The sequence below is a fragment of the Cupressus sempervirens genome, chromosome 3 (genome assembly GCF_028749045.1).
Source record: "Cupressus sempervirens isolate cs-2001-9-10 chromosome 3, ASM2874904v1, whole genome shotgun sequence".
Classification (NCBI taxonomy): domain Eukaryota; kingdom Viridiplantae; phylum Streptophyta; class Pinopsida; order Cupressales; family Cupressaceae; genus Cupressus; species Cupressus sempervirens.
In genome coordinates, this window is record NC_143120.1 from 13,349,033 (window position 1) to 13,370,570 (window position 21,538).

Here is a 21,538-nt window from a genome sequence, read left to right on the forward strand (position 1 = left end):
CTTTAAAGGCATTTGGTATTTAATTTCTGTTGGAGGCCGACTTGTGGCTCTTCAAGTATTTAATGTAAGGGATATTTAGTTTGTAGCTTATTGGGCTGACTTGTGGCTTAGTTGGGTATAAGTAGGGAGTGTGGTGAAGTCTTTAGTCATTATTCACTCATTTGGAGGAGTGAGTATGGGGAATAGCTGAAGAGCGAGTTTTTTCCTGAGTCTGTGGACAAAGCGCCAAATGTGAGGCAGTTTACAGTAGGATTGTGATTATTCATCCATCTTGGAGAAGAGGAGGTGATAGAGGAGGAAACTTTGAGAGGAGCTAATAGCTGAGGCTTGGGAAACAAGGAGATTGCTTGGTGGGCTTGCAAGCACAAGTTTAGATCTTCCTTGGAGGTTTTCTACCAAAGTGTGGATCTGGACTAGCTAGGGGTTTGGATTGAATCTCGAGGGATCTTGTAGAACTATTACTTGCTTTGTATTTGGCCGTAACTAGGAAGGCCTTACAGCCCAGCACATTGCATGTAATCAGATATTTTATGAATAAGGAGTTGTGATTTGGTATCAAATCTTGCATTGTTGTTGTGTCTCCATTGTGTGATTACTTGCTGGGGGTTAGGACATCTCCTTTGGGGATTCTCCTGCCTTGCACTTCATCATTTTGGCAGCAATATTTTATGAATGGCCTGTAAGGACACCAGCAATGTATTGACTAAGTCAGCATTCTTGTGACCTTGGACCGCACATTAAAAGCCCAGAAATTCTGCATTTCTTTGGAAGGAAAGTAGAATTAATCCACACAGCCCTTTGACCACAAAAGTAAAGCTTCAAAACACTGATCTTAGACTCTGAGGATAAAGTGACAATGATAAAGGATCGTTGCAGAATGCATATAGAAGCGCACAACATTAATAAATTTGCCAGAAATGAGTGAGACAGACAACACGTAGACAGATCAGATTATAATGATCAACATTTGGAGATGATAAGTGACTAAATAGAACAAGAATCAAACAGTTTCTTCCAACAGAAAAGGATTAAAAATGGTGGGTCAGAAAGAACCAATGATGAGCTAAGAAACTATTAGCATTGTTCAACAATGAGTAGACTATATAAAAGAACAGAACAATAAAAGTTAATTATCATATGTATAGTATGAGAAAGTTACAGTAATCATTGACGAACAAAAAGGAACAGTACAAAGAGCATTAAAAAGCCGTTTCCTGCCCTACAAATACACTTTTTAGTTACTTGTAGTGATTACGATATTTCAATATTAAGTAAAAAGCTTTACTGTGAAATTCATCTACCCAAGAAAGAAAAATGCATTACAACTAGGACAGCTTAAGATTATTAAAATAACAAACTTGAAACTGCTAAATTTCTAAGATATTAAAAATGGGTATAGAAGCAGACCTCTGCAGTAACTCTTTGTGCATTCATGGCAGCTTCTGCTTTTCCATTGACAAATCTCCATTGTAACAGTCTATTGTGAAGTATGCGCAAATTGTGGGCTTCTTCCAACTGTCCTGTCCCCTTCTTGCCCTTGCGTGTGTCAAGGCCAAAGCTGAGCATAGATGAGGAGTTGTGGGAACGGGTGTGCAGAGAATTTGCCGAAGGCAGTGATGGCGGTAAACGCATTCTTGTTGGACTGGGTTGGCTTCTTGCTGGAGATGACATTGAAGCAATCACCTTACCTGGGAGATGAGGTGGAATGTTATGTGGTTAGTTTTGTCATTTTTTTTATAAAATAATGAAAGTAGCTTAAGTAGATTTATCTTTAGAAAGAAGGAAAATGAGCTTCATTGAAGGTGTTTCACACAACAGATCAAATAGATTTGTTCTTAGGGAAAATTATCTTTGAAAGCATGTAATTTCTGCCATAATCAAAAGAATCTTTGAATTTTGAAACTAATAGACATTTAATGATATATTCTGACATGCTATTCAGTTTTAAAATTAATGAAGAGGCATATGAACATAGAATCTGAAATACCATTTATCTATTACACTAAAATTTTCCTGAATATTTTTTCACTTCTAGTTTATTATTGCTTCCTACAGCTTTACCAATATCAGAGCAGGCATGTTCTTGTTAGAATATATATTTAGAATAACTATAAGTTTCTCAGCCCTTCTAGTTAGTCACCATCTTTAGGTATCTTTTAAGTAATGACTTTGTTTGAAGTCCTGTGCAAAGTCTCCTATGCACTGGCGGCAGTTGACTAAGTATTCTTAGTGCACGGGAGTAGTCTTCATCAGATGCTGAAATTACTTAAGACTGAAGTTCAAGTCTTGAATTAGAAATTTTAGGAAAAGATTCGGTTCTATTTTGAGCATTGAGTTTTTGTAAAATCAAACCTTCAATTTGGTCTTCCTTTTGTTAAGTTAAACTGTGATATAGAGTTCAAAGTCCAAGAGCAGCTGAATAGTCTCTTGAATGCATTCAATCATCTGTTCAAGCAGAGTTTATAAGTTTACTCTGACTGTTCATAATGATTTAGAAGCTGATTCTGACTGTTGATAACTCCCATGTATGCCCTATCTCAGATCTGTAAATTGAGGGCGGAAGTACAATTCACAGAGAAGTCTTCTATTTTATTTTTCAGTAGTTGACTTCAGTTAAGATCTAATGAAATCAGAGATAAAAGTTTTAGCAGTAATTCATTGATTTTTATTCTGTATAAATAGATTCTAGCATCAACCTAAATTAGTTGTTTTAATAATTCAGTGTTATTTTGTAGGAATTGGATTAAAATGCAAAATCTACTTCCCCTGAATTAAAAACTTTATCATGATATCAGACGAGTTCACTGAACCCTTCAGTAAGGAAAAGAAACCCTTGAATGGATAGTAGAGCTGCTACCCATCAGAAGGAGCTGGAAGGTTTCAGAGGTGAGATGCCCATGCTCTGTGCTTGAGAAAGGCACAATGGACCTGTGGTAATATATAAAATCTTTGTTAGGTTGCTGATCATAGTTTGGCAAAACATTCCAGCACTACAGTATAACTACTTTCAGTCTCAGATATGAAAACATAATGGAAGATTCCTCTATCTTTGTCCCATGTAAGTGTTGGGCATAGATGATGTTGTTGGAACAAGATCTATTCTAAGTTGTGAAAACAGAATTAGAATCAGGAATGTGGGTACAGTATGCTAGTACAGTGAAAAAAATTGGGAGACGGTATATTTGGATATGACTGTACAAAAATACACTAAATTTAAAAATCATAAATATATATTTTAAATTAAACACATTGATTATATATTAAAATTAAATAACAAAGTTAAAAAAATATTTTTAATTAATAATTTTATTATTAATTATTCATCAATAAAAATAGTGTAAAATATATATTAATATGTTAAATATTAATTAATTTTATTTATGAACTCTATTGTTCGCCCCTTCCCTTGGCAAAGTGCATGCTACTCTTATTAGCGACAAAATCCATGGATTGCTCCTCCTGGCCCTTCGCCTATCAAAGTGACTATTATTCTGATTTTGCATCGCTTATTCAGATTCTCATAGCAGATTCTATCAAGAAAAACTGTGGTTCTTATTAATAATGCAAAGCAATCCGTTAAGGGTTTTTAATTTTTTGTTGTTTCAGGTGTGAAGAATTACTTGTTAAGGGTTTTCCAGAGGTCAAGAAAACTAACCTTACGAATTCCACACTGACTCAAATTCCAAGACATTTCATTCCCTGAATCGGCCTTATTTTCTAGGAATTCAGTAACTTAGGACCTATCTGACTTTGTGGCAAATCAAAATTGCAGCACCTACCAATTCCACATTATTTGCTGCTCATAAGAAGACGATCTTCAAAGTAAAAACATATCACCCTTTACTAACAATTCAATAACTTAGGATATATGTCACTTAGTTGCAAATTAAGTTGCAGCATTTACCAATATCACATTAATTGGTGCTCATAAAGAAGATGGCTATCGAATCAGTAGGTACTGCAACTTAATTTGCAACAAACTCACATGCGTCCTAAGATATCAAATTGCTAGAAAATAAGGCCAGTTCTGAGTATGAAATGTCTTGGGACTGGTATGTAAACAGTCAAGGTTCATTTAGTTTTGTCAACATCTGGAAAACCCTTAACAAATAATTCTTAATCATTCAATCACTCAAATCACTGAAAATACCAGTAATAAATAATGTTTGATGCTCTAGTCATCAAAGTATGAATATCGCTCAAGAAATTTTATTACAATATAAGCTAAGAGCATGCAGATGAGGAAGACAGATACAATAGATGCCTACTAAATAAAGATTACTGAGCTTTGCAATCAAATTAATGAGTTCTCTTCTTCTTGGCAACCTTTTGTTTGTGAGATTTTTGCCTAGAATAAGCTTCCTAAGTTTGAGAGCCTATGGTATGACTCCATCTCAGAGTTACAAGAGATGTTGAGACTTGTCTACACACAGTGAGTCTGGGAGACAAAGCAACCAAGTACTCACCAAACTTGTCAAGTGTAGGGGAATCCTGACTGGAAGACACAGTCACAGTGCTGTTTGACATAAGGCAAAAAAGGCATTTAAAAGAACTACCTAAAAACATTTGTGTCTTATATTTGTCCCGTACACCCTATCAGCACACGAAAGAACAAGGAAAAGAGAGAGTATTGAGCCAAAATTGGATTGTATTTTGAAGGGTTTTTATTTCTTGTAACAAAAAATTGAGTTTTCTTGCACATTTCTTTTTTTCTTTTATTCTATTTTGTTTTAGTGGACCAAAGAACAAACCATGGTTGTGTTTGTTTTTTTTGCTGAGCAAACCCTATGTGTTTTTGTAATAAAAGATCTAATTATATAATTGCAAACCCTACAGTTTCTTATGTGTAATCTCCCCAAGTAAGTTCAACTAGTTATGCATAAATGAATCTATGTTTACTGTAATTGGATTAACTTAATTCATACCATAAAGATAGCAACTATAGGTAAATTACTAAATAAGCTATACGTAAATTGAGAAGATCATGCTATTCCAGTTATTATTCCAGTCTAAGAGAATGCTGAGATGCAATAGGTTGCTTAGACACTTAACAGCTTTCCTTAAGGTTTTAGGGATCCATGCCCTTAAGCCTTTCTTGTACGTGTGCACAACGTGCTCGGGGACGCTGATCCCTATCCTATCTTGGGAATGACCTGTTGGCTGGATTTACACAGGCCTCTCCCTCATTGCATTCCTGCTCTTCTTCTCTAGCTTAAAAATAATAACTAGTTTGAGCATGGATGTTACTTAAGGTGAATGATTTGATCTTCCTCTTGTTTATCGCATAGGGTAAGAAGTTTAACACATGTATAACACGATTGAATTCAGAACAAATACTTTATTCATGTATGCACTTGCAGATTACAATCCGATTACAATGACTACAATGATCAATCGATTATAACTCATGATTCCAAAGTCCATCTCGGACATGTATATACCTTTCTGAAGGGGTGACTCAAGGGTCACGCGCCCGTTCGGATACTACTCCACCTGTCAGCTACATTATACATTTTACCGACAACATCATCCCCCCCAAAAAGAAAGGTCGTCTCCGAATGACAATTACAAAATATCTGAGACAAATTAGCAACAAAATACATTGATTGACTAACTGCAACAAGATAGATCTGTTTCTGTCGCATCACTTTCACATTCATCCCATGCCTGCACCAAACTGGTCTCCAAACCACATTGCATCTATAGCCTCTGCTAACACAATACTATCTCCTTAGCTGACCTTGATAGCCACTCGTGTTGCTTTCTCTGTTTCCAACTCCTGGTTACATTGAGCCAAGTGTCGCCATACTGCCTTCAATTGGATGATCAGCTCCTCTCGAGCTCTCTACGCATCCACCTCATGCCCAACACCTACTCCAAGTGCCTCCTCTGACACACAAACACTCATGCCTACAGCAGCAGCTCTAGGTCTCATCAACTAGTCACACTTTCCATGACTAATATCCGCAACGACTGGGGGTCTAGGGGGCAACGCCCCTAACGGGGTCGAGGGGCAGCTGCTTATGTCTACACACAAAATTGCATCGAACACACTATTTCTATCATTTTCTTTCGATTCCACACTCTTTCTGGCAACTGCTTATGTCTACCCTTCCCTTTGGCATCATGCATTACTCATTCCGAACTGTTTCAATCTGTCGTCGGTTCTTTTTTTTTTTTGCTCTTCCACTTCCTCTTTCCTGCATACTGTTGCCCTTTTGTAATTTTGCGAATAAATGTCACATTGTTATGGCAATTACTGTTCACAAATTTTGCCGACTTCTGTACTGTACGGCTTCTACAAATCCTGTGAGCAATTTCTATGGTACGGCTTTATTGGATTCAGCCTCCCAAGTGATGGTACGGCTTTAGCTGTAACTTTCCCTACTTAGTACGGCTTTCTGTTTAGCTCTTATGTACGGCTTGCTCCTCCTGCTTCCTGGCCACAATCTGTATGGCGAAATCTGCTTCTACTTGTTTGAGACCGTACGGTCATGTAAACTTCTTCTCAACTCTTCTTAAGGCCGTACGGCTTGTTTCCATTGCTCTCCAAGTCCGTACGGGATAGGGCCATATGGTCCTTTCTTCTACTTCATTATCAGTCCGTACGAGATATGGTCATACGGTCCTTTCTTCTACTTCATTTTCATTTTTTTCCATCACATAAGTCTTGGGTCCGTACTGGCATCTAGGGCCGTACAGTCATGTTAAATTTTAAGCTTGCTTTATTATTATTTCCAACATAACTCCGTTTGAGGCCGTACAGTCGTTCAATAAGGTCGTACGATCATCTAGGGGGGTCGTACAGTCATCAAAACTCTTACTTTGTTCTTATTTCCTCACTTTGCTTGCTTAGCTTTTTATTATGTTTATTATTTTTTTAATTTTTTAATAAATTAAACTATCCTAACTTCGTTTCAAAATATACACTCCCTACATATATACATTATTTACAAACATCTTTTCTTCGTTCAACTGTTTGTCGGCGAAGGATCCTTTGGCGAAGGATCCTTTCTTTCTCTATATATTTTCAACTTTGATCCATTTACGGCATCTGGTATTTCTTTTCCGTCTAGTGTCCACAATTTAATTGCTTCGTTATACCCAACTTCCCGTATCTTGTACGGTCCAACCCATTTAACTTTAAATTTTCCAAGCCTTATTTCATTTCGTCCATTATACTTTAATACTAACTGACCAAGTTGAAATCTGTTTAATTTTAAACGCTTCTAATGCCATACCTTCCACCTGTTTTGTGCAACTTCCATGGCCCATGCTGCATAGTTCTTATTCCTTAAGTACGGCCGCTTTCGTACGAGTACCGCACCTTCAGTTAATGGTATCCGGTGGACACATAGCTCTGGTGGTACTCCGTTTAAGTCCTTATACATCCAAGCAAAAACATCCTTGTACTCCATAAATATTCTGAATGCTGCTGCCTTTAATACTGGGTTCCAATTGTCTCCTACAAAAATGTTCTTCGGATTTTCCTCATCACCCAAGTTCATTGCTTTCACTGTCGGCTCTTTATACTTAATTGGTTTATCTTTACTGAACGTATGGGCAGGTGTTTCATCCACTTGCGCTTCTCCCTCCTTCAGTTCACTATACTCCCTCGGAAACTCATGGCCTTCTTTTCCTTCCTCGATACTCAAAATATTGCAGCTCGGAAAGACCTCATAATCTTCCATTTGCCAATGTAGCAATCCGTTTACTGAATCTAGGTCATCATCAGTTGACCCTCCTTCTATTCTCAGCACCCCTTAATCATCTGGTTCCATCCTCTTTTTCCCTTCGTTATCACTCTTGCCACCACCTTCTGAGTCCGACGACGCGGCTTCTTCTCCTACCATCTGTGTATGCAAATTGATTATAAATCTCCAACCTCCCTTCTCCATTGATAGGGTGTTCCTTTTCCAATCATGCTTTATCCTAGCTTGCACCAGCCACCCCCGTCCTAGGTTGGCGTCATACCCTCTTCTCTTTAATGGAATAACTACAAAATCCAGTAAAAATGGTTATGTCCCAATTGTTACCAGCTGCGCCATTAGAGTGCCCAAGGGTTTTATCCCATGTTGATCTGTTGTAAGTAACTGAAAGGTGGGTGGCCATAGTGTTGGTTGTCCAATTTTTTTTCAAATATCTTCCGGCATCACATTCACTCCCGATCCTCCATCTACTATTGTATCTGTTAGCACCATACCCAGAATGCCCATCTCCACCGCTGTTGGATGTCTACCTGTCGTAAGTGCTAGTAACATCGGATCTGTTGCTGCTGCCGTGGCTGTTTCCTTACTATCCTTTGCTTCCTCTGTCACTCTCAAGGATGGTGTCATATTTATGATAGTCGTACGCAACTGTGGCATGGTGAGAAGATCATTTAATTTAATTGGTACTTCCGTTTGCATTATCTATTTCACCATGTCTTGTTCCGCCAAGTTTCTTTTCGAAGTTTCAGCAGTGTCTTTTACTTGTGACTTCTCCGCTCTCATTTGCTTCTCTATCTCTGTTCGGGCTTTTTGTAACCTCTCCTTCTCTTCTTCCGCATTCGGATATTTTGCCTTCCTCGCCTGCTCCCGCGTGATTGCCAACACGTTCTCATTACTTGTTTTAATACTTAATAAATTTACGCTTTTCTTTGGACATTTTGAATCTTCATGGTCCCCTGGACCACACCATCTGCACAGTAGCTGCGGCGCCTCCTTCGTAGTACATTCCCTCACGAAGTGACCCCAAAGATTACATGCCCGGCACTATATCATCGGCCATCCACTCGCATCATATTGTATTCTACTCTGGCCTCCATTGTTATTGTTATTGTTTCCACCCCTTCCGCGTCTATTGTTATTTCGATATCCACCTGAAATTGCATCATTGCCCACGTTGTTGCTACTGTTCGACGCTTCCTGCATTAGTAACACCTGCTGTTGTCCTTTTGTTTTCAAGTTAAACGGGCACTCTTTCAGTGAATGCCCCGCCACTTGGCAAATGTCGCAAAACTGCTTCTTCGGGCATGAGCCCTTTGTATGGCCATCCTCCTTGCAATCTGTGCACCACAGTTCTCCTTTTACTGTATCCAGATTCTTTTTCAAATTTTTGAATTCTTTCATCATCTGCAACATGTCTTTCTGTAGCGCTTTCACCTTCTTGTTCGATTACTCATCACTACTACTCTCCGAGGATGCATCATCCGAATCAAAGGACTTATGTTTCTTCTTCTTACTCGTCTTCTGTTCGCTTTCCAAATCCATGGCACGAGTATATGCATCGGTGTACGATGACGGTGGTACAATCTTCATTTTCTTTTTAAGAGCCGGTCGTAGCCCCTCCACGAACCACCGTTTTTTCAACCCATCCACTGGTTGACTCTCCATCTTTCCGATCAATTCTTTCAGTCGTCTGGCATAGGTTCGGACTGTCTCATTCTTTCCTTGTTTGGTGCTGTAGATTTCTGCCACTATTTCATTATCATCTCGGAGTAATCTGAATTCTGCTATAAATTCTTTTTTAACATTCTCCCATGTATTAAGTTTTTGAGGACTAGTGTCAAAAAACCAATCTATCGCCACACCCCGTAGGATCGCTGGAAATTGTCTTACACAATCATCCTCATCTATCACACCATTTGCCGTTCATATGGTTTCACATGTTTTACAATGTCTGATAGGGTCTGTTGAACCATCACCGTGAAACTTGGGTAACTTTTCTTTAGGGCCAGCCATTGTTACTTCTCTTGGGTTTTGAGGTACTTGTGTACCCGCCCTGTTCTGAACTCCCGCGCTGTTCTATGCTCTCGCACTGTTCTGGACTCCCGCGCTGTTTTGTGTTCCTGCGCTGTTCTAAATTCCCGCGCTGTTCTGTGTTCCCGCACTGTTCTGAACTCCTGCGCGGTTCTGTGTTCTCGCGCTGTTCTAGACTCTCGCGTTGTTCTGTGTTCCCACGTTGTTCTGTGTTCCTGCGCTGTTCTGGACTTCTGCACTATTCTGGACAACAGTCATGTTTCCAACAACTGCATTGTCTGGTGAAATGTCTTCAAGTGACGTTCTATTCGCTGCCTGTATTCGTTCATCCGGTGTATCGGAAACGAAGAGATCCCTCCACGCTCGTGCTCCCTCGGCACTCCGAGCCGTGCGAGTTGCTTCCCTTCCGTTCGGACACTCTCCCCTCAGCGTATACAGGTTAAGGAATTCTTCCCGTGTTTCCTCCACCAAATTCAAGCGTTGTCGAGTTTCTTCCAGCAATTCCTCGGCACTCCTCAACCTACTAGGTGAGTGCACTCCCTTCGTTTGTGCCTCTTCACCCCTTCGGTGCCCTTCGACAATCTGCTGTAGTCTCTGTCTCCGTTCTGCTTGCTGTGTTAAAATTAATATTTCTTTTGTTGTACTTAGTTCATTCTTATCTTTCACCTTATTCCGATCTTTGTTTGGCAAATTCGACATTAATCTTTATATCATTCGTTCGTTCCAGGTATGTCTAGCAATGGCGCCAAATGTTTATCGCATAGGGTAAGAAGTTTAACACATGTATAACACGATTCAATTTAGAATAGATACTTTATTCATGTATGCACTTGCAAATTACAATCCGATTACAATGACTACAATGATCAATCGATTATAACTCATGATTCCAAAGTCCATCTCGGACGTGTACATATACCTTTCCGAAAGGGTGACTCAAGCGTCACGCGCCCGTTCGGATACTACTCTACCCGTCGGCTACATTATACATTTTACCGACAACACCTCTTTTATATTTTTTATTATTATGTATAACTAAAATTGACAATATGGTTCATACCACTCTCAGAGATACATGAAGCTCTGCCCTATGATCTGAATGTCTTCCTTCCTTGCTCAGTGAAAATGACTATGTAAGAGATCTGGCCATATTTAATGTACAGTTGCAAATAATGTGTAAGTAACTTATTTTCTTATATTCCTTCCACGATGCCACTGCTTTGTGGAGTGTGCTGTAGAGATGCTTCAGGTAAATCCAGAAGTGTTTTGATTTGTCTCTTATACCTCCCAATTAGAGCAACAGGATGCTAATCTTGAGGCATATCTTTCTGTCATACCCTTCCAGCACAACCATTCATTACAACTATTAATAGTTAATTATTCATTTATTTTAATCAAGGTTGCAAGGTACTCGTACCCACACCCCTGGTAATTGTACCCACACCGCTAGTACTCGTACCCAAGTACCAGGTACTCAGTGGAGAGCATCATAGCTAAGGACTTTGATTAAGATTTTTTTTTATTTTTTTTTTAAGTTTTTTGTTTGCGTATCAGCTTGTTGTTTATCAAGCTTAATTCAATACCTAATCAGTTTGAAACTTTGATACAATATTGATTAACAATAAACTTTATCACTGTTCAAGTCAAAAACTTATCATTTGCAATATGTCATTGTCATATGATTTATGATCTTCTTGCTCATGTTTAAAGTCTGCCTAGTCTGCCTTCTCTATCATGCATGTAAACATTGATCATATATTATTATTACAAACATATAGCAAATCTGAAACTGAAAACAATGCATTACATTTGCAAACTTTATCACTGTTCTTGTTATGCATCTAAACATTTATCATACATTATTATTATAAACATATAGCAAATCTGAAACTGAAAACAATACATTACATTTGCACACTTTATCACTGTTCTTTTTTTGAAAAACCATTGTCATGACTCGGAATTTCAGATTTTCTATAAATATAAAAGTATAATTAAAAATAGAGTTTGGCATACCCAAGTACCCCCGTCCCCTATTATGAAAAATAGTTGTACCCGCACCCGTACTGGTACCCTAAGTACCCCCATCCCCGTGCAACCTTGATTTTAATGATTTCTTTACTGTGATATTGGCGGTTGCTTGCGTGGATGATCCTACGTGCGTATGAGTTAGTGGTTTGCCTGTTATCATGCCTTTTCAAGTCACTTGTTTTTGTTATTGTCTCTCAACCCGATTATCATTAGTCCTATGTCCAGCTATAATGACAGGAATTCTTGATGGCATGGCATCTGACTATGCTGTTGTCCATATATGCCAAGACTACGTTACCTAATGGTTATGAGCATATTTTTATAGCTGTAGTTGACTGTAGAAAAAATATTATTTAATTCATATATTAATTAGCTTACTAATTGAGAGTTGCTTCAGAATAATAAGAATATAATTATTATTTCTTCAAACATTTTCTTAATAATGATATTTTCAAACTGTTTAATTTATTAATTGATATGTATAATTAATATATTTTTATTGACATTCTGGAGCTCACATTATGTTAATTTAAAGGAGAGGTAAATTGTTTTCATTGCAAGAAAACTTTTAAGGGGGGATGCATTAAGAAATTGAAATACCACCTTGCACATATACCGTGCTAATCCATGAAAACATGTGCCTATTCAGATTAAGAGTCAAGTGCAAGTTCAATTAGAAAAGTTTGAGCAGCAAAAAAAAAAAAATGAGACAAAAAGAGGAGATGGCAATCATTTGTGGAGCTGACGTCCTCTTGCATTCCTGTTACATCCCAATTTTTGACCTAACTTGAAATATAGCCGTTGAGGTTTGCATGAAGTCAGGTGGCAATTTAATTTGTTATAATCTGGCAAAATGGTAAGAAAGTTAGTCGTTATGTATTCAAGTGAAGATGACATGTTAGTTGACCATTAATCACGAATTCATGGAATTAAGAAGATGGTTAACCGTTGTGATTATTTAAATAATTTATTATGATGATAATATAATTTAACGGTGGAGAATTTCCTTGTAGGGAGCATGTCAATGGGGTGGAAGCATTGTCAAAAAAGAATTAGGCAGGAGCATCACCATCACTGAGCAGATGGGTAGAGGACCTAGCGACTTGGAACAGAATACATCTGCGGGACCCACATGAGTTATTTAATAAATAATTTTATTAAAATAATTGAGTTAAAATATAAAACGTATCTTAAAGGATTTTAATTTATCTTTTGTCATATTGTTTTTAATAATTATTTATATACGTGCATTTAAATATAAAAATGATTTGGCATCTTTATATTTTAATAATTTAATAGAGTGATGCTTTCATGTTCATATAAGATTATAATAATATTCAAATTATAAAAACAATTGAATTATTATAATTTTTGAATTACAACCTTCCAACTCTCTTTCCATTATTTTATTCTTTTCATTTTAATAATCTTTGTTTATAACTGATTAGACACTTGGCATGGTTAATTGATTTTATTTTCGGCAATTCGAATTGTCTTTCCAACTCCTCTTCAACTCCTTAATCTTTTCCCTCTTTATTTCTTTTTCATATATTATTGTATTTATGATGCATTCGAAGTCTTCTTGTAACTGAAGGGAACCGAAGAGTCAAGCTCTTTCTTTTTATTAGAGTCTCATAATCATATCAATCCATTCTTTTTCCATATCATTTGTTGCTAACAGAAGCTCTCAAGACGACTAAGTTTGAATTCGATATACATTACTGCTCTTACGTCCCCAATATTCCATCATAATCTCTACTGCGGGTCACAAGATAGAAGGAGAAATCATTTGCTCGACAATAGAGCAACCTGGTTTGAAGTAGAGGTGTCACATAAGACCTCTGTTAATCATGATTTTCCTTGTATTTGTTCCTTACGCTGTGTCTGTAGTATAAGTACAGAATACCACTTTCAATATGCAATATTTCATTTCGTGTTTCCTTTTTCCCATTTAAACATCAGTCGTATTTCCTTTGTATCAATAACACATAGTAACCATGACACTACTCTATGTGTGTGTGTGTGTGTGTGTGTGTATTTATTGATTGATTCAAATTCAAGGAGTTATTAAATAGATTTAAAAGCATGGAATCTACCAAAAATATTATTGATGTTTCTTAGCCATGATAGTGTATCAGTCATGCATAAACACAGAGGTGAAAACAATATCATGAAATCCAAACACCAAGGAATTCACCAGGCAATGATGCCAATGTAAGTGAAGAGGTGTTAAACAATATAGTGGATATAAACTCATGAGCACCTGGGAATCACTGGCATGGTAGTCTAAAATGGTGAGGAGGTGTATAGAGTCTGCACAAACAATTCACATGATTCTTGCTAAGTCCAATCTGATGCTTGTTTAATCTTTCTTTACTCTCATTTCTCATTGTTGTCCCAAATGTTAGTGCTCTGCTTTAACATTTACCTTAATGATAGTTCATGACAGAACAATGCTAATTTTTATTGTTCCATGTCTTTTACATATGAGTGCATCAGTTTTTGTTATGTTACGATTTCCAACACCAAGTAAAGCATTGTAATTTTTTATTTTTTGTCACTGAGTATAATATCTATTTTCAATCAATACATAATTATAGGTCAGAGAATGAATCAATTATGTTCCAACTCTTCTCTTTTCTGATTGGATATCCATCCTTAACCGGATAGACATAATAGTTGAGAACTATATATATTCTAGTTGTTGGTTTCCTGAAGTACATAAGAGATCAATCTTCAAGTATCCTTGAGAATGCATCGTTTATGAATTCAAATAGTAGTGTTTTAAAACCTAATTGTTTAAGTGAATCAACATCAATGCACATGCTATCACAATCTTCCGAACAAATCTAGAATAATATTAACACCAAGGAATTCACCGGTAGAGAAGCCATGAAATGGTGAAGAGGTGGAGATAATCTACAAGAATGTGGAAGAGAATTCAATTATGATTAAATTAATTTAAACATTCAATTTTGGAATCTTTAAAGAACATAATCATGTAATCACAAATTGAGAAATGCCAGATGCATGTAATCCTCTTGTATAATTAACAGAATCAGTTGTTCTAAGGATTCTGAACACCTGGGACTCACCCGGTTGTGTAACTAAGGAAAGGGGTGATGAGGCAAAAGAGAGGAATCTGTAATAATATGAATTAGTATCAGCTATGACATAACAATGTTTATCATTTCTAATATGAATAAATTAATAGCTCATGCATATTCTTGTTATTGCGATCTCTTGTTGCCAAGTCGTATGGTGAGTTAATTACCAGAAAGCCCAGTGGATGGCAAGATGTCCCCTATCTATTCCAGGTAGGGAGGGCCTTTCTCGTTAGAGATCGTGTGGGGATAGGTTGTGGTCCGAGGTTGGGTGGTTAAGCCCCTGACAATGTTTAACCTCTCCATAAGTTACCAAATGTGCATCGAACAAAGATAAGTCATACATTCAATTGGTTGTCGGAAATAGGTATTATCACTTTTATTTAGGAGGTAAGATTAAATTGAATTATTTCATTGTTACCGTTATTTTACATCTAGATGCAAGAAATAGATTTAAGGAATGTTTTCATTTAAATGAATAACGAATATAAGTATATTTTCTAATCTTGAGTTACTGTCATAATTAAGTAATCGGAAGAAAAGGAATTTGAAGCCCTAATTGATTAAGTGATAGCTAGAACCCTAAACGATACAGCGGTATCAAATGCCCTAATTGAATCCGTGGTAGCGAAAACCCTAAATGATACAGCAATATCAAAAGCCATAATTGAATCCGTGGTAGCAAAAGCCCTAAGTGATATATAGTGATATCAGAAGCCCAAAATGAACCGATGGTAAATGATGCCCTAATTGATACAGTGGTAAGTGATGCCCTAATTTTAATATATAGCGGTATTTAATTGTAATCATCATTTGATTATGAGATAGCAGTTTTTAGATGATAGTCGTCTTGTGAAATTGCTATAGTGTATTTGTGAACGAACCCAGGTGGTTGCAGAAGCATCCCTAATTTGATTTCGATCTCAGTTTTCCGAGGTATGTGGTTTATAATTTCTGTAGTAATTTCATTTGATGGTATTTCAAATTTTTAGTTAAGAAATTTTGTCTAACTGATTTTAACAGTAAATCTTATTTACGTGACCATGAATGATATAACTGTCTTCCTATGAAACGAAGTAATAACTGATTTTCTATGAATGTGTTAGTTGTTAATTAAGACCCAAGAAATCGGGATGTTACAATTCCTCCATTTTGCCCATCTTCAGGTGCTCATAAATGCTGGTGCTGGAGCCAGTGCCACTAGAAGTAGCAATGGAAGCATAGGACTTAAAGTTCATGCATCTAGTTTAGATTTGTATATTTCTCCGAGCACTGTTTGAGGTTTCCAATTGTCACTTGAGAGCTTGGGTTGGAACAAAGATAAACATGGTGCACTTAAAGTGCAATTCGAGAATTTTGGTTCTATTGCAAATTCCCTTCCATGCAACCACGTAAATCATTTTTTTATTTGTTTAAAAATATATAGCTTGATCCTTTGTCTCTTGAATTTTCATATTGAGAGGTATATCATATCTAAATTTGAACTCCAATGTACAATACTTATTTTATTAGTGTTAGGCCTTCTTATTGGCAAAACATGGTTAAAGGCATTACTATTTATAATAAAGGGCCTCATTTTATCTCGAAAGGTGGCTGATGTGAAAGCCACAACAAAGAAGCAAAAAAAGATGTGGACAAAGAAAATTTGCACCATCATGGCTAATAGCTGGATAGAAAAAGTAATAGAAGATTGCTAAAGTTTCTTATTTCTTCCTGTGTCGGCTAAGTGGTGGAGAAATTGTATTCTTGGAAGAGGGATCACAAGTTCAAATCCCACAAGGGTGTAGGGTATGTACGCCTTGTTTGTAGCACAAGTAAGTGCCTCCCACAAGGAGTACAAGATAGTCCCATATTGTTGTCACCGTATGTAAACCCAAAAACACATGGCTGATATTAGGGAGTATAAAAGGACCTTTCCTTATAAAAGGATCTTTCCTTTTTCCTTAGGTGATTGTCCTTCCAAAATTGAACTGATTTAGTCATTAATATTTCTACTTTGTGCTTAATTGAATCATTGATTTGGTTTTTTTCATGGTTACCAGGAGACCCGTCTCCCCCCTAAAAGATGCGTCTCGGAGACCGAGACGCATCTCGGAGACTTTTCGCGTCTCCAAAGACCTCAAAAAAGGTTGGAGACTTCATGACGAAGTCTCCTGAAGTCTCCCCGTCTCCTAATCCAAAAAGTGAAGTCTCCCCGAAGTCTCCTGATAAAATATAAATGTAAAATATAATATTAAATAATTTTATATATTTTAGCCCTCATTTAAATGTTTTTAATGCAAAAATCTAAGGTACTATATGAATTCCGTAACAACTGCTTGGTGATGTACGTCACCTACAGGAACACGATACAAGTCTAAGACAACATATTGGAAGCTGTACAGGATTGCAGTAAAGATCCCAAATCACATAAGTTTATGCGGCTGAGGAATTAGGGTGCAAAAACTGTTGTTAGTGCATTAGAAGATAGTATTACGTATGTTACAGAAATTTGATATGCAAATGCTTGATAATAGTATTATTCCTCATGAAAACCAAGCATCTATTTGCTGATAAAGACTTAGTGATAACAGTGATAGACTAGAGGTTTTATGTATGTTAACATGAATGTATTTGGTCCCATATTTCTGTTTTTTCAAGAGGATATCATGTTTCAGTTTGATGTATAAGTCGTATTTGTTATTCGTACCTGTTTATCTGCTGTTGGCAATATCCTAGTACCAATATAAGAATCTTTGTTAGTTGAATCTGTGTAACTGGAAAAAAAACACTATTACAAAATGATTTACTCCCTTTTAAACTAAGCAATCCCAACTCTTAGTTAGAAAATAGAAATCCTAAGTGTGTCTCTGTGCATGCATCGATGTTGAATAATTCAATAATTTTCACAAATTTTTTGTAGCAATGCCAATTTGTTAGGTTTTAAAATCTATTTCAGTAATGTACTTCTGTATCTGACCGCTTATTATTATTATAATCTTTGACAGTTTGACTCTATGAATCTATTTTAATTTTTAATGTGACAACACTAGTATTATTAATTTATTATTTACTTTAGTCTTTTAGTCTTACGGTATTACTATTTTGAAATTTTGAAATTTTGTATTTACTTTAAGTATTAGACTCTTTAAGTTTAAACTATTAAAAAAAAAAAATTCCGTCTCCAAGTACCCCCGTCTCCTATTTGAAAAATTGCCGTACCGGTACCAGTACCAGTACCAGAGACCTCAAAGTCTCCCCGTCTCTCGGTGACCTTGGTTTTTTTCTCAAGTGGCACAGCATTCATCATATCTATTGATGCATTGCAAAACACAAAAATGCTAAATTCTTTGCAAAGCTTGGAAGGAAGTCTTGGTTGAGGTGGTTGAAGAGAATGTGGTGCTAGTGGTTACAGAGAATGCGGCAAATTATGTTGCTGCCGGTAAACAATGTTTAAGTAATAATATCAGATTATTGATAGAGAAAAAAAATTATTTCCTTGGTATATGGTAACTGAAATATCTCTTGAATCTCCTTTGTGCTGATGTGAATTCTCCTTGCAAATTTATGTAATAGATCTGGGTTAGTGAACTTTAAGTATGAATGCTTGATTTGGATGGAGATGCAAATGTTTAAGTGTTAGTGACTGCTGCAACTTGTAAAAACACTAATGTGTATTCCAAGTGTTTGGGCAGATCACAATACTTATATGAAACATAGAGGCATATCTGATGCAAAGACATGTCTCTATGTGGCCTTTAGTCCACGTAGGGACATGTCTCTACATCAAACATGCCCCGTCACTGCTGTAGGTTCAATGTTGTTTCATGACAAACTGTAACTACTGTTAATGTGCCGTTTCAAGGCAAACATCATCAGTGCTTTAAAGTGTCACTTCATAACAGCATTACAATGCTTCTATGACTGTCCGTTACGGCCAACATAAACAGTCATCATATGGAAATATATGTTATCATGTTCAATTAACATTTCACACAGTTTATATATCGATACTTTTAAATCGATATTCAATATAAAGATAGTAGCATTATGATTAACGTTTATTAGATATCATTCATCCTTATCTAATATATATAGATAGATAGATATTTATGTATGTCTGTATGTATGTATGTATAATCTAATAAACATTGTTCAGTAATAATGAATGTATGTATAATGTATGTATGTATGTAAAATCTAATAAACATTAATCAGTAATAATAATGTTCATTGAATAAACATAATGAGTTCAAGGCCAATATATTGTTTAGCCAATTTATCTCATTGATCAAACTTATCTAACCAAAGCTACAACATTAACACTCTGTCTTAGCTAGGGGGGATAGTTTGTATAAACAAAACATTATATTCACGTATTGTTGGAGGAATATCATCTCAACATGATATTTGAGGCAATGGTGTACTTAAGGATAACAAAATTTATCCACCATTTTAGATGTTACGATATCATCAAAAGTATGGTACATTCATGAATATCAAACATATGATATTTAACCATACTTAATATCTTCTTTGGTATGTGCACTAGCATCACATCTCGTGATGCCTACCAAAGAAGATATCTGCTCATAGCATAATCATGGATACTATGTTTCATAGTATCCACCAAGATATATCTCAGTAATATAACTTATTGTAGTTGCACACCACTTAGTTAATTACATAAAAGAAATGAACTATCATGATCTCCCATATACATCACCCATATGACATTCATCATGATAGAAGATTAAACTATTGTTAAGGTTGTCAACTTACAATAGTAACCACAGTAAAACATCCTTGAAAGATCGTCACCTTTCATGATGTTCCTACAAAATCATGTAGTAACTCACATGATAAACAAAGAGTTTAAACATAAAACATCTTTAACATTAAAATTTATTAAGACTCAACCTCAAAATATAATTATATTTTTACCATACCAAGCTTACCTCTAAAGTGATTCAATTTTATTTTGGAGAGAGGTTTGTTAAGTTTGTAACCAGATAATCTACAGGTCTAAATGTGCAGACTGCACTTAATCTTCTCCATCTAAATATCATATGAATAGCATTTAATATATTCCTATAAACCTCTTGTGATAGGCAGTGACTTCTAAAGAGTGATTAATATTTTATGCTAACTTAACAATTATGTTAGTGGCTGATTAAGTGTTAACCATTTTTGTAAATCGCCAATTTCTGGGAGAGGTTATATGTGCCGACTTAGGAAGGGACATGTCCCTTTGAGGGACATGCCCTTTATTCATGATATTTAGGAGGGTATTGTTGTAGTTTTGAGGACACACAAATACATTCAAGTCTGCTCCCTCAAGCAACAATATCCAATCGATTTATTGCAAAGATAAAACTATTTTCAGATCAGAATAAAGTTTGACAATTACTTCATATATCGAAGTTCTAATAAGTTTATTTTCAGCAATAAAGGATAGATTACAAGTTTGATCAAAGGCACAGAATTTTCAGAAACTTTACATGGTATCAAAGCTCTGGTAGTCAAACCTAGGCTTTGCAAAATTCAATAATCAAACTTCATATATATATATATATATATATATATATATATATATATATATATAACGACTACCTCCTATCTTCAATGGCATATACAATCAGACCCGAGGACAGGTTTGATGGGAAAGAACACTTTGATACTTGGAAATTCAGAATCATGATGATTCTTGAAGAGAATGATGTAAAACAATTTGTTGATAAAGCATCCAAACAACCACCAATTGAACCTCATAAATCCATCTGGAGCAAAGAAATAGGAAAGCAATTCAAATCATATTAGATGGAGTAAAAAATGATATCATACCCATGCTTACAAAACATCAAACTACATTTGATATGATGAATGCATTACGAAATGCATATGAGGTCAACAATGCAACTAGGGTTCTCGCATTGAAAAGGCAACTAAATCACACTCAAATAAAGTAAGGAGAATCAATGAATTCTTACTTCCTAAGGATTGTCAGCATTAGAGATGAACTGTCAAGTATAGGAACCATTATTAGTGACAGAATTAACACTAATGGCTATAGATTGATTACCAAATTCGTGGGAGACTTTTGCACAAGGAATAAGTGCCAGAGATAATCTTCCTGACTTCAACAGACTTAAGAACAATTGTCTTCAAGAAGAATCCAAAAAACTAACGAAATGAGGGAAACTAAAAACAAAAGATGAAGAACTTCATGTTCTTAATACAAGCTCCTATACGAGCAAGAAGAAGCATTTCAAGAAGAAAAAGGGAAATCAAAAGAATGGGAAACCCAAGAAAGATCTATCCAAGATAAAATGTTTCAGATGTGAAAAGTTTGGACATTACAGATCTAATTGTCCTGAGAATTCTAAACAGCAAGCAAATTGTACAAATGTTACTAGGGAAGAAGATACCTATGATCCTGAGAATCGTGTATTACACTCATCACTACCAAATGAAATCTCAAGTAAAGCATGGGTAATTGATAGTGGATCTTCTAGACATATAAAAGAATTCAAAGAAGCACTAGACTCTATGTCAGAAAAAATCAATGGCAAAGTTACCATTGGGGATAATTCAGCACATCCCATCAAAGGAATTGGAAATTGTACCTTGAAACTAAAATCTGGAAATTCTCTTCTTCTCAAAGGTGTACTCTACGTACCAGGA

The 21,538-nt window shown here is 36.0% G+C and overlaps 1 protein-coding gene across 4 annotated transcripts in view; it reads right to left on the reverse strand.

The window, feature by feature from the left end:
• Positions 1–21,538, reverse strand: part of LOC149564495 (QWRF motif-containing protein 2-like) — a 63,617-nt gene that overhangs the window by 22,328 nt on the left and 19,751 nt on the right. For all 4 annotated transcript variants that reach the window (XM_089818035.1, XM_089818036.1, XM_089818034.1 and 1 more), the window contains one exon: positions 1,408–1,688. In XM_089818035.1, the coding sequence (XP_089674161.1) occupies positions 1,408–1,688 (281 nt within the window). The remainder of the gene's footprint in view (positions 1–1,407; positions 1,689–21,538) is intronic.